Below are 15,092 nucleotides of genomic sequence, written 5' to 3'. Positions count from 1 at the left end.
ACCATCCATATTTTAAGGGTACAAGACAAGTGAGACTGTATTCATAAAGACAGCTCTGAACATCTATTCAGGTTAATGAAAAAGTCCATGAAAAACAGTCAAATTCTCTTGATAATGATAAAATTCAACCTTCATTATGTCAATTAGATATTCTTTCAATTTATAATGTGTAAAATTGCACATACCAAAAATTATTTCTCAAAAATATCAATGCTTTACATCGATTGATAAATCTTTTTACAGGATATGCAAGAACAAGTTGTCTTTATGAAAGTGAAATCTATGACACAATTATAATAAGGGATTTTATTTCTAGAGGGATAAAATTGTGTAAGAGAGATAACCACAAATATGGGGAACCTTATTATACATGTACAACCAACAATCTACCCAGTGGTCTCATTCATTTGTATTCAGTTATTTGTTGTAGACAGAGGATATATTTTTTTGGGGGTGGATATTGTATATCTTGGTAATTGCAAAGTCTGCATACAAGCCTTCACAAAATTTGTACTATAATCATGAAATTCACAAAAATTGGTATTTCAAAAATAACAATGCATCAACAGTAAATGTTATCTTGTATCTTGAGATAATGACCTTTACCAAGAAATTAAATCATAATTGATCGACATCAATACTTCTACAAAAATAATAAGCACATAAAATGTTTCTCTTCAAACACTTTTCCCTGATGGGAATATTAGAATATTACTGTGCAACATTTTTAAACATACTAAGCAAACAAATTCTATTTTCACTTTGCCTATCATATTTAAAAGTCAATACATTGTATATCTAAAACAAGGTTATTGCTATCATATTCTATCAGAAATACAAATTTCCAATGATCAGATACAGAATAGAAATAATATAATAGTCTGAATAGACCATGTACTGGAACATGCATTGTTTTATTTTAAATTAATACTCTTAATTTTTAATTTTACATACAATAAAAGAATCAACTTAGATCAGAGGTTAAATGTCTCAGAACTCTTCCAAAACAAACCAATAATATTTCAAAATCAAAAGAGATTTTTCTTTTATTTATCCCCAAACAGTGTTAATTTCAAGTAAATTAATTCAAAAATACAAAACTTTAGGAATTAGTGTTTACCAGGGATATAATCTTTAAATAAGGAGCATTTGATATAGAATTCGTACACCTATGTGACTTATCCTCATCAGTTAATTTGAAGCTCTATTTTTAGAACGAAAGCAGTTTCCTAAATTACAAAATTAGATAAATTACCAACAACAATTTATCCATTAATAGGGTAAATAAAGCACTTTACAGCAACTAAAGGGATTAGAATGCACGGTTTTGACATATAATTGGGTTATTTTGTATTAATTTGGTTCTTGAACACTGAAATAAACAAATGGATCGACTTTTTTACTGTTTTTTTTTGCATAATCAAGCAAATTCATAGTTTATCTGTAGCTCTAAATGTTGTTTCAGTATACCTTGTATTGTATTACATTTTTGTGTGTAACCAACATACTGAATCTGATTCATAAATTACATTTAAATTTGGTGTCTGTTCACTTTTATTTAACATCTTTTCTGTATTCAGATAGCCTTTGAACTGATTGCTAATGTAAACAAACTGCAAAGCTTAACATTACAGTAATACTTTTGAAAAATGAACCAGTCCGTTTTTTTAGTTTTCAGATAGTTTTTGAACTAGTAACTACAGTAATTTGATTTTTGTAGCATAGGTCAAAATTACTGCAATACTTTTGAAAAATAGCCAGTTGTTACAGTCATGATGGCCCATTTCATTCAGAGAGGGGACTAAACCCAGTGTTAAACTAAAAAGTGTGCAAACAACAGATAATGACAAAGAAGTAAAAAAAAAAGTTAAACCAAAAGGTTATAAACATATTGATAGGCCAAAAAGAATGTTCCAAAACAAATGGAAAGCTATTCATAAAATGGCTTTTCTATGAGGAGAAAAATAAATGTTTTGCCAAATATGCAAGTCTAAGGCACACAAAGAAGCTATTGCTATTACTTATGATAAACAAAATCCTGATAAAAGTACAGGACATAAATCTCTCATGGCTTTAAATGAAAACCAGAGAAAGCAATTATAAAATATATTCTTAAACATACAGGTAGTGATTAAATACGACCTACTTCTATCAGACTTTAACTGGTTGAATATGCTAGAGAAGGCCAAGGGATTAGACACTGGGGAAATATACAACAATGCTGCTGCAGTAACCTGGTTCCTGGAAGCCAAAGCAGCTTTAGAAAGTGAAAAGTAGTACATATATGACAGTGTGTACAAATGTGTGGGCTTTTGGTCTGATGGTGCTTCAAATATGACAGGGGAAAAAAATGGGTTGATTGCCAAACTTAAAGATGATTATCCATCCATGATTGGAGTTCATTGCCTTGCCCATAGACTTGAGCTGTCCTTTGAAGACACAATCTAGAAGTGTTTCGTGTATGACAGATATGTATTTGTATTATTGGGCATATAGTAGATGAAACAAAAGATGCTGATGATGGAACATCAAGTGGAGAGAAGCAAGAAGAAGATGAACCAGAGGATTTTTTATTTGAACAGAGACTGAAACTCTTGAAATTTTTTCTGTATTATCATTTATTATTCAAAATCAGCCGGAAAACAAGTTCCTTTGAAAAAAAGATTCTGGCTTTTAAAGTCATCTTCAATGACTAAAATCATGTGAAAACATTTTCAGAAGAGATTATCATGTAAAAAAAAATAATAAAAAAAAATCCATCATACATTAGTTTTTATTTCATTTGTAGATAACCTAAATATTAATTATTAAAGATAAAAAAAAACCTAAAAAACATGGAAATTATAACCACAACTGTGACAAGGGAGAAAACTCCAAACAATTAAATAGAAGTGATGAACAACTTACTCAATTGTGACAAGGGAGATCACTCCAATTAATTAATACTCCAATTAATTAATAGCATTGATGTGCCACAACTGAAAAATTGTGACAAGGGAGATAATATTTTGAAAAAGCTCTACTGTTAGCAAACTTGTATCAGATAAAAGTGAGATCTTCATAGAATAATAACAAGAAATGAAGCAGATTATCAATGATAATACATTTTTTTCATTTCACTCCAAAAGTCGTAACTCAATCAAATTTTGCAAGTACATGTTGATTATTTCAGTGTAAATAGATAACTTTGGAAATAAACCTATATGATTTCTGTTCAACATTGTATCAGAACTGGTTGTGTTAAAATATGCAGTACACTATCTAAAATACTAAAAGATGCGATATTAATCAACAATTGAACTTTTATTAAGAAGTGTGGAATTGATGAACAAGTGAGAAAGTGATAAACAGTTTAGATAATAGTAAAAGTAATACAGTATCAATAAAACAAAAAAATCAAAAGAAAATCAGTGTAGAAGAATAAAATTTGCGGATTTGCTTTTACTATGTACATGTATTCATAAATATTTCTTTAAAACCTTGAGTAATTTTTTTGAACCGTTTTATATAAATGTACTAATGTCAGAATTGATTACAGAAATACATTTAAATATTTTATGTGAAATTTTAATTGTAACGATCCATCCAAAAATGTATGTGAAGGTGTAGATATTTGCCAAAAAAATATCAAATTGGGATAAGTGAAAATTGTAGCCTTGAATACCTCACCTACAGATCCTACAAAGAGTAGTTAATACTATTACAACCAGGTGCTCTGCAGGGCGCAGCTTTATACGACCGCAGAGGTCGAATCCTGAACAGTTGGGGCAAGTATGGACAAAACATTCAAGCGTGATACAGCTCTGAATTTGGATTGTGATCAAATTTTTGACATTACATGGGTTTTTTTTACACAAAACAAATGTCAAGATTTTACAAATCAATTAAAGATTTCTTCTTCAAACTTTTTAAATCTAAAATTAAAAAGTTGACACAGCATAGGTTTCTGACACAGAATGAATGTGGTCTAATGAACTTAAAAAGGTTTTTTTTTGCCTTTGAGCAATTCACTATGCTGTTGAATATTAATCCTCTCAAAAAAATGTTTGAAGAAATTTTCTTTTTATTTATGAAATCTGAAATGAGAAAAATTTAACCCCCCCCCTTTTTTTTTCACATCCCCGTTTCCCTTTTTCCAAAACCGATATCAATTCAAATTTCTAATGGAGTTTGCAACAATAACTACTCTTTTAAATACATCATAAAATATTAAAATGTAAAATAAAGTGCTTGTTATCACTGAATGGTAAAGATTGGTTGGTAGTAAAAGTGAATATACATTGTTTATTGTATAAAACAATAAAAAAAAACTTCATCAGCAACATTTTATATTGGCAAATTTCCAATGAAGTTATTTACATAAAGTTATTGGCAAATAAAAATAGAAAATGACATCACAGTCATGTCTGGCAAATGTCCAACATACATTATCTAAAAACATTTTAGATAAGATAAGGAAAAAAAGCTTCATCAGCAACATTTTATATTGGCAAATTTCCAATGAAGTTATTTACATAAAGTTATTGGCAAATAAAAATAGAAAATGACATCACAGTCATGTCTGGCAAATGTCCAACATACATTATCTAAAAACATTTTAGATAAGATAAGGAAAAAAAGCTTCATCAGCAACATTTTATATTGGCAAATTTCCAATGAAGTTATTTACATAAAGTTATTGGCAAATGAAAATAGAAAATGACATCATAGTCATGTCTGGCAAATTTCCAACATATATTATCAACTACTATTCTATACAAAGAAAGATAACTCCAATTGAAAATTAATTGCTATTGCACAATATTGTGCAATTAGATATTTCTTGCTATTGTGCAATACTGTGCAATTGAAAATTTCTTGCTATTGCACAATACTTGATATGGAATCCTGATTTGGACCAACTTGAAAACTGGGCCCATAATCAAAAATCAAAGTACATATTTAGATAAAGCATATCAAATAAGCCCAAGAATTTAATTTTTGTTAAAATCAAACTTAGTTTAATTTTGGACCCTTTGGACCTTAATGTAGACCAATTTGAAAACTGGACCAAAAATTAAGAATCTACATACACAGTTAGATTTGGCATATCAAAGAACCCATTTATTCAATTTTTGATGAAATCAAACAAAGTTTAATTTTGGACCCCCATTTGGACCAACTTGAAAACTAGGCCAATAATTAAAAATCTAAGTACATTTTTAAATTCAGCATATCAAAGAACCCCAAGGATTCAATTTTTGTTAAAATCAAACTAAGTTTAATTTTGGACCCTTTGGACCTTAATGTAGACCAATTTGAAAACGGGACCAAAAATTAAGAATCTACATACATAGTTAGATTCGGCATATCAAAGAACCCCAATTATTCAATTTTTGATGAAATCACACAAAGTTCAATTTTGGACCCTTTGGGCCCCTTATTCCTAAACTGTTAGGACCAAAACTCCCAAAATCAAACCCAACCTTCCTTTTATGGTCATAAACCTTGTGTTTAAATTTCATAGATTTCTATTTACTTATACTAAAGTTATGGTGCAAAAACCAAAAATAATGCTTATTTGGGCCCCTTTTTGGCCCCTAATTCATAAACTGTTGTGACCTCAACTCCAAAAATCAATCCCAACCTTCCTTTTGTGGTCATAAACCTTGTCTTAAAATTTCATTGATTTCTATTTACTTATACTAAAGTTATTGTGCGAAAACCAAGAATAATGCTTATTTGGGCCCTTTTTTGGCCCTTAATTCCTAAACTGTTGGAACCAAAACTCCCAAAATCAATCCCAACCTTCCTTTTGTGGTCATAAACCTTGTGTCAAAATTTCATAGATTTCTATTCACTTAAACTAAAGTTATAGTGCGAAAACCAAGAAAATGCTTATTTGGGCCCTTTTTGGCCCCTAATTACTAAAATGTTGGGACCAAAACTCCCAAAATCAATCCCAACCTTCCTTTTGTGGTCATTAACCTTGTGTTAAAATTTCATTGATTTCTATTCACTTTTACTAAAGTTAGAGTGCGAAAACTAAAAGTATTCGGACGACGACGACGACGACGACGACGCCAACGTGATAGCAATATACGACCAAAAAATTAAAATTTTTGCGGTCGTATAAAAAGGGGCATTGAAATAAACAAACCTATTTAAACACGACATAACACTCCGTTTTAAAAAATTTCTTTTATACACAAAAATAAGACACAAAGTTTGAAAAATTGTTTTTAATACTGTATTATCAAAAAGTATTGTGTACCATCAATTTGTAAATAAAATAACAATAAAACATGCTAAACAACGAACAGTTATCTGACAAAGTATTATGACAGAATTACTTCCCTTCTTATCATTTTTGCTGTTATAGAAGCAGTTTGACTGTGATTTGCAAAATATAAACAGTATAATTCTTCATATCTCTATGTATTAATATTTGATAACTTAGTGGAAAAACATAGAATGTATCTGAGGACATGAATGTCCCTCCTCAAGCTTTGCAATTTTCCAAGTTAAATTGGGGCAAGTCTCTAAATTCGTAAATGATATGAAGCCCAAATTCAAACTCTGTTTCATAAAATTTGCATGAAGCAAACCTAAGAAAGAGAGTGCAAAAGAACAAATTTGTTGTTTTCAAAGTTATAATGGGCATAACTCCAGAATGGTAAGTAACTCGCTGCCCAAATTCGAGGATAGGTAGTGTTCAAATGATAAATAATTGTAAACACACACATGGTGCAATGTTTACAGAAACCATAATTGATATTTTCAGATCATGATTTCTAAGATTTTGTTGTCAGAAAACTGTTTGTGATTGCCTTAACCCCATGCCTAAACTGAGAGGAAAGTATTACCAACCTCTTGGATACCTAAGTGAGGGAGCACTATGAGATTTGTACATACTTTGTCTATTCCAACCTCCGCCTCCTTGGTTGTTACCTCGTCCCATACTTCCTCTGTAAAAATACAAAATGAACTGTAAAAATTTCAATATTCTACAAAACAACATGTTTTTTTAAAGTCCCAAGACACAGCATATGTTTTATCTGACCATGGCTTATTATTGTTTTCCATTTGAAGTGCATAGATCATCTGGTATACAAGACATTCTCATATGAACCTATGATATAATTTTCACAAAAATGTGAAAGGAAAAGACTGCATAAGACCACTTACAACACAATATCCAATATAATTAACGTTTACAACAAGAACCTGTCCTGGCATCAATGTTGTGTCATGCAGGAGTTAAAACAGACACTTGTAAGTAGCTTATCACTGTGGATTCATTATTATTTGTTGGATATCAATGTTTGTGGGTTTTGTTTACAGATGAACCACAAATTCAAATGTTCCAACATGTTACAAATTTTCTATAGGCTTTGTATGCATAGAATGAATGGCCACATAATCAAATATCCACAAAAATGCAAATGTTCCTCCATCCATGAAAATTGATACCCTCGATAATAAATGAATACACAAAATTGGTATACATGATTTTTTGAAGTCTGGCTACATACAATAATAACTTTATTAAGAATATGAGCTGAAAGTGAAGGTTACCAAGTTTAAGAACAAACCTCAACATTCTATTGGCTGCTGAACTGTCTTTTCTGTCTCCTCTATAACCACTGTGTTTCTGGAAACCTAACTGTGGCATCCAACTCTTTCCTCTATTTCTCTGATCAAAATCTTCTGGTTTTAATACTCTTTCTGGCATTCTGAAATAAGCAGCAAAAATTAATGTCCAATATTGTTTCAAAATACTCATAACTTTAATTCCAAACCAACAGATATTATGTTTCTTTTTTCTAATCAATGTTTGCACTAAGACTTCCCCTAATAATTAACAGCAATTGTGTTATAACAGAAATACGTATCACCTCAAATCTGCAAATAAAATAAATTCTCTTTCAAATGATGATAAATAGTTTGAAATAATTATAGAAAAATTCCAAGCCCTTTTCGTAAAACAACCAGTATTATATAATAGTTTAAAATTTCAGATTAACATTAGTAATGTTTCCACTGTAGTCAGAACTTCCTGTGTGAAGGCATTTAAGTCTGACAACATTAATCTAGTCTGTGAGGACTCGATACAGTGGAGAAAGAGATCAGAAAGTGGCAATATTTAATGTAGTATGTAAACACCTCATCCTTGACTCAATACAGTGGAGGAAGAGATCAGAAAGTGGCAATATTTAATGTAGTATGTAAACACCTCATCCTTGACTCAATACATTTTTTAACATTGCAGACTAAGAAGTGCAAAGAAATTATCTGAAAACAACCAAATCAGACCAGTATGTTTTCCTGAATATCAATCCACATTCATGTTAGAACAAATGCAGGTTTGAGAATAATGTGACAAGCATTCCTGTAGACAAACATCTTTTGGGCTAATACAATTAAAATTGGACTCAACATGATAGCCTAGTACAAAGCAGATGTTAAAATATAATCCCCCTAAATAGACAAAAAATTCTTGAAACTGGAAGAATGCATAATTCCCAATATTATCATATTTTTTGGTCCTTTACATAGAGATGTTATATATCAGTTTTAAAGAAAACAGTAGGTCACAAGGGAATATATATGTTTTGCACTTTAATCTCCTTTTTTTTTTATCTGGAAAGATATTCAGTACAGTTAATTTAAAACTCAGGGTATAAAAAGCTATAATTGGAGTTCTTTTTCAATTGAAAACAATCATGGATGCCTCTTTCTTGTCCCTTTTTCCTGTTTTTCAATTTCGTCTTTCTAAAAACCTTTCACAGGAAAAAAAGAAGATTTTTTAGGATACCTTTACTAATCCAGCTGGATTCTTAATATCACTGTCAACTTTAAATAGAATTTTGAAGATGCAATGCGGTATCAATGAATGTTAACCATATCATACCAAAGTGCTATTTCACATTATATAAGGGGTTAATAATCTTATTCTTTGAATATGTTATATAATCATATTATCATCATTGAAATAATATTTATGGTCCTTAAACTTCAAAGGGTCCTACAGTGCATAACTATTTATTTTACTTATAAAGAGAAAGAAATACTACTGCTAAGATGACACATATTTTCCATTTATCTATCTTTTAAATGATTTAGCATTCTTTCCTATTGTTACTTACTCATTAGAGCAATTAAACATGTGAATACTTCTTTGTTAGGATACTAATTGAAAACAGCAAAACAAATGAAATCCACCATCTTTGCAGAAGCGATATGCAATAAAATTGTATGGATAAATAATTTTCATGCAAAGTAAAAAGCAAATGAACTGAAAGAAAAATTCAACAAATACAACTATAACTAAACAAATTGTCATTATAAAAGTTCACATGGTTGGCAAATATCCCTATTTTACCTCTCAGCAATTCTGTTCAAACATAATTAACTATTCCACATATATTACTTGAATAAAGCTTTTTTTCTAAAAAGATATAGAGTGCAACACAGCAGAGAAGCTTTACTTTATCTAATTTTGTAATCGATTTCAAGGAACTTTCACATCAATAGTGAATACCACATGTTTCCCTGATTACTGAAATGTAACAGATTTTTAATACAGGAAATGTCTTAACATTAGTTGTTAATCATTGAAAGCTCCTATAGAACAATTAACAAATTCAAGTTTGAAAAGTTGTAACCTATAAAACTTGAAATAAGAATATTTGCCAACCACTATTTCTACAAAACATGATCTACTACATTTAACTAGCTATGAAACATGCCTTCTTTAAAGCAATATGGGTTAATCAGCAGGACAAGTTAGTAAAGGGTTTATGGATCTGCAAGGTAACATGTCACCTTGAGGTCAGTCTAAAACCATAGGTTTCTAATATGTGTAATTCTCTAGGAAATCTACAAATGACAGCTCATGACTTATTAAATAAGAACAATGATATAGATTACATTTGAACGATGTGCCATAAAATGACTATACATGCATGATGATAACATTTTGTGATGGTTAGAGTGGGGCGCTTATATTCGCCGTGGACACAATTTCGCCGTTTTAAGATTTTGATGTGTAAAAACTTCATAGGATGGTTAAATGGAAGAAATATGACAGTAAATTATATTTTTATAACAAATGATTATTTTTGAAAATGAGACCAAATTTCGGCACTTACCGCAAAGGACCGATTAAAGGACAACGATTTTCCTGAATGAAAAAAAACAATTTCAAAGAAGTATTTCTTAATAATTTTTTGACTGATTGCCCTAAATTTCATTTTTTTACACCTTTCAAATGTCTGCTATTCATCTATAATGAAATTTATTTGATAAATATTGTTTAACTTTAAAGCTGCAGTTATTTGGTTTTAAATAGATATGTAAAAACGGCGAATATGTGTCCCCCTTTGACAAAACATCAGGAAATTTCAAACACCCTTTAATCCAACTTTTTAGATAATTTTTCTCAAAACAAACACGTTTTAAAGCTAAGAATATTTTGCATTTTAAGTAATCTTCATATTGAAATATCAGTATACTTCAAAAACATAAAGACCTACACATAAACTGAAGAAAACATGGAAAGATATGGTGAAAATGAGCACCCCACTCTAGAGTAAATTTTTTATTTTATAATGAAATTAATTCAATTCTTGTTTAGAAATTCATAAATATGCATGATATTGCCATAGTTTCAAACGTTTTAAAAATAAAATTGTATAATTTCAGTTAAATGTAAAATTTGAGACTAAAATCCACACAAAAAGAACGTAAGAATTACTACATCATGTGACCCTTATGACAGGCAAATAAATACTATCAGCGAAGTAATAGAAGTAATGTAGTTGACCTATGAACTTTGTTTAAGATTTCATCAAATTAATAAAATTCAATGAAGGTTTGACAAAGTTATTGATGACTGAAAAACTATGTAAAATAGTCTGTTTGTCAGTAAACTATATATAAAAAGCGAAAATAAATAATTTTGTTGTTGATACTATCTTTTGGCCACCAAAGATCATCTGTTCAAATTCCATGAAGGTTTGACAAAGTTATTGATTTCTAAAATAAAATTAACCACAGACCTAACTTAAATGTGGACATCACCGACAACAGAATCCAGCATTGATATAGCTCACTTATGTGACATAAGTGTTGCAAGTTCTACAAAAGCATCCTAAATCAAGTGACAATGCAAATCAATTTAAGGCTATGTGATACTATCACAAGGAAATAAATAAAAAATATGAAGTAATTTAAGATTTGACTGCATACTCGGATAGTGAACACTGTAACAAGAGGCAGATATACATAATATAAAGAATAGACCTATAATCACACACATGAAAATAATCTGAAGGTTATGTTTAATGCTCAGACTCTCAATGACCCTCATTTAAGCAGATCTATAGATTGACCATTTTCTTAGAAAATAACCTTGTTGTGGGAAGTTATCATCATTAAAATCTGCCAATAGGAAAATTCAAAGCAAAAGCCATCTTTGTACATTCTTTTAGGGGAGGAGGGAGGGAGGCTTTTGTCTACTATGAGAAAAAAAACATTCACAAATTTTTAAAATGTTCAAAAGGTATGTATCTATTAAAAAATAACTTAATGGTAAATATTTGTTTAAAAAGTTAAAGACTTAAATATTAATGAATTTAAAAGACAGTATTCACTGCACAAAATCCAAGTCATTAAGGCAAAAATTATTTATAACTGAAAGTATATCAAAAGCATGGTCAGGCAGGTAATATATTTTGGGCATATACAATATCATATGGGTATATATTGACATTATAAGCTGTACAATGCAGTGTGCACACTTACTTAGCATTAGGGAGTACTTTGGAGGGAAACAAATGGTCATCATCATATACTGGATCTTTGTACAGAATACTGAAAAATATTATACTTATTTAGTAAATAAATCTTGAAAGATGCAATTTATTAGAAATGCATAGTAACTGTATGGAAATAAACACATATTTTGCTGAGGTTTGAAAGTTGTTAAAAGGAGACAAGTTAAAAAATGTGAGTATATTACCAAACAGTTTTAAAATAAGTGTAATTGTGTTCTAGTAATGATTAATTCTAGTTCAATACTTCTACAAAAATCTTTTTTTGTGTCTGTCATTTACTGAATTATTAAAAACGTCATCTTTCAATTTCCTTATAGACAGGTCTCTCTACTTGTTACTTTGTTAACATGTATCTTCCATTAACTGGTTTCAGTGATCTTAAAGTAATGAGTTTGTTTTATATCTCGAATTTGTGGGTTTGTTCGCTATGTTAAATCAGATATATATATATTTAAAATTTTAGACACTAAGTCACCAAATTTGATAGGTTAAATATTTCCTATTTCAATATTTATTTAAATTTGGCCCTTTTAATAGTTGAGCAATTGATTTTCTATACTGAAGTGATACAAACCATAAACACTGATTATCAAGGATGTCTTTCATTTCTGGTTGTGGTAAGGGGGATTTAATTGTTCTGAAACATAGAAATTGTATAATTCATTAAAATACTTGATAAACATCTCATTAAAAACTCCAGTTCATATTTCAACGAAACATGAGTTCTTGGATGGTTAACAGCTTGACTTCGTCAGAAACTTTATTTCTAAAAATGTTCTTTAAATCTCTGACACCATAAAAGAAAAATAAACAGCTGCGCCACAAGCACATGACAGGCCCGTCATCTTGTGTGTGAAGTTTTAAGCAATAATCATAAATAGTTTCTGAGAAACGGGGCAACATGTGAAAAACCACCCATTTTTTTTACAAAAAAACTGAATAACTCTAATATAATATTTTGAATCATCACTAAAAAGTATACAGATCTCTATTTTAATATAAATAAGAAGTGTGTAAAGTTTTAAGCAATTGTCATAAATGCTTTTGAGATACTGTGCCACATGTGACACCCCCCCCTTTTTTTTTTAACAAGAACTCTATAACTCTAAATCAAATTATGAATCATCACAAAAAAGTATACAAATCTTTAGATATGTGTGTAAAGTTTTAAGCAATAATCATAAATTTTTTTGAGATACTGCCTGACAAGTGATACCCCCCTTCTGTTAAGTTACAAAGTCAAGCGTTTTGGAAAAAAATAAATAATTTCCCTACCTACCTACCCACACCTTGCTTGGCAGGGTCGGGATTTGGGAAACAAACAAAATATTAATTTAGACCCAAAAAGTATACATATTGTTTGACCATCATAAGAAACAAGTATTTTAATTTTCATGAAATTTGGATAAGTTGTTCTCAAGTTACGGTGTGACATGTTTACGCTAGTTAGACAGACACACAGATGGACACCAGACATTTGTATATCATAATACCTCCCGTCAAAATTTTGACGGCTGTATAAAAACCATACAATTTTTTTTTACAAAATATCAATAGCTAGCTGATTTTGTATATAGGTTGCTTTAAAAACTTACTCTCCTGACATTGTAGCTTTATCATCACACCAGACACGACCTGCCATACCATGTGTCAAAGAGGGATTTACTTCTACACCCTGTAAGGAAATAATTCAGATTTGTTATGATAATGTTCATGAGATTATTTTCTGTTGAAAGCTACTGCAACCTTCAAAACTGAGCACATAGTCTTGTTGAGGCTTGCTCACATCTAGTCTGCAATTGTATTTGAATCAATCAACAATAGAAATCCATTCCAGCACAGAAACAAAACATTCAGATCAAAATAAATAATTGTTGCTAAGAGGAAAGGAAAAGGGTACGAACACTTAATCTATAGCCAATATAAAATATACATTACTTTTCATTTCATATATTTGAAAAGAATTCTATATACATTACTTTTCATTTCATATATTTGAAAAGAATTCTATATACATTACTTTTCATTTCATATATTTGAAAAGAATTGTAAGCATATAAGAACTATTTGTTTCAAGCCACGCTATTGGAACAACAGATCATATAGGAGCCTTTGTACAATATAAGACATGAATGCTTCTTTTTGTAATTTCATTACGAGTGTAAAAGTATTGACCAAAGCACATTTTGTATGAAGCGTGGAAGTTAATACTTCATTTTCAAATTCTGTCTTATCGATCTTAAAAGCAGTTCCATAAATTAACAATATTGAATATGATTATCTCCTCACCTCTTCTGACCTGTCACCTTCATACAGACCCTCAAAGAAGGAGTAAGCTGGGTGTCTTTTACCTACAAACAGCCTGTCTTTACCTCTACCATTTCTAAAAACTAACAAATCAGAAAAGTTTGAATTTAGTGAGTATATGAAACAATAAAGTTAATTGTGTTTGTTTGCTTGCTTGACCATAAAATAAAGTACACAAATAATTTATCAATCATCACAATGAATTATTAATAAATTTTATGTAGCTAAAGAGAGATGGCAGATCAAAATCAAAATTGATGGATCTTTTTTAATAAATTACCAACTTATAGATTATATCATGTTTTTTTTCCCCAAAATTATATCGAAAAGTATGAGTCACAGAGCATTTTTTCAAACTAACAGTTGAGTAAATTATCAGATTTTGTAAGGATTATAGAAAGATGATTAAAGAAACCTTACAACAAAATTGTTTGATAAAAAATGACAGGAAGATTACATAATGAATAATAAGCAGTACCTTCCTCTGGAGTCAGATCTGAATAAACAGTCTCTAAACCCTTCAGTAACCTCTTCTCGTCTACAAAAGGTAGTAAAGCTACTCCCTGCCAGGCATACTTCTTCCCATTTAGATCTATCCTAAAGTCTGTAGGGTAAAAGTCTATGATAGGAGATTCCTGTTTACATCAAAAAAGTAAAAGCATAAATAAATAAAAAATACTAATCAGCATAGTTCTTACTTTTAATAAATAACAACGTATTTTGCCATTTTTATTTCAAGGTTCATTATTCACTGTGTTTCGTGAAATCGATAAAAAGATCAAACATGCAAGACATTTTTAATTGTTCGTTCATCGTGAAAATGGCAATTTTTATTTTGTGTTCTTCCGTGCAGATACCCCCCCCCCCCCCCCTTTACGCCCCTCTTTAATCATTTGCCATATTGTTTTATCCAATTTATATAACAATACCAATAAAGTATTCAGAAAGTATTTTTGGGTGAAAAGC

The 15,092-nt window shown here is 30.0% G+C and overlaps 1 protein-coding gene across 2 annotated transcripts in view; it reads right to left on the bottom strand.

Moving 5' to 3' along the window:
* The window catches only part of LOC143067864 (5'-3' exoribonuclease 2-like), a 49,453-nt gene that overhangs the window by 12,627 nt on the left and 21,734 nt on the right, over positions 1-15,092 (bottom strand). Inside the window, exons 21-27 of one of the 2 annotated variants that reach the window (XM_076241448.1) lie at positions 14,605-14,761; positions 14,109-14,209; positions 13,415-13,494; positions 12,394-12,456; positions 11,788-11,856; positions 7,575-7,715; positions 6,850-6,947 (exon numbers count right to left, since the gene is read on the bottom strand). In XM_076241448.1, the coding sequence (XP_076097563.1) occupies positions 6,850-6,947; positions 7,575-7,715; positions 11,788-11,856; positions 12,394-12,456; positions 13,415-13,494; positions 14,109-14,209; positions 14,605-14,761 (709 nt within the window). The remainder of the gene's footprint in view (positions 1-6,849; positions 6,948-7,574; positions 7,716-11,787; positions 11,857-12,393; positions 12,457-13,414; positions 13,495-14,108; positions 14,210-14,604; positions 14,762-15,092) is intronic. The other variant, XM_076241449.1, reaches the window with a different exon arrangement.

This window comes from Mytilus galloprovincialis, chromosome 3 (assembly GCF_965363235.1).
Source record: "Mytilus galloprovincialis chromosome 3, xbMytGall1.hap1.1, whole genome shotgun sequence".
NCBI lineage: Eukaryota > Metazoa > Mollusca > Bivalvia > Mytilida > Mytilidae > Mytilus > Mytilus galloprovincialis.
Note: the sequence above shows the minus strand (reverse complement) of the source record. Positions and strands in the feature narration are given on the sequence as shown.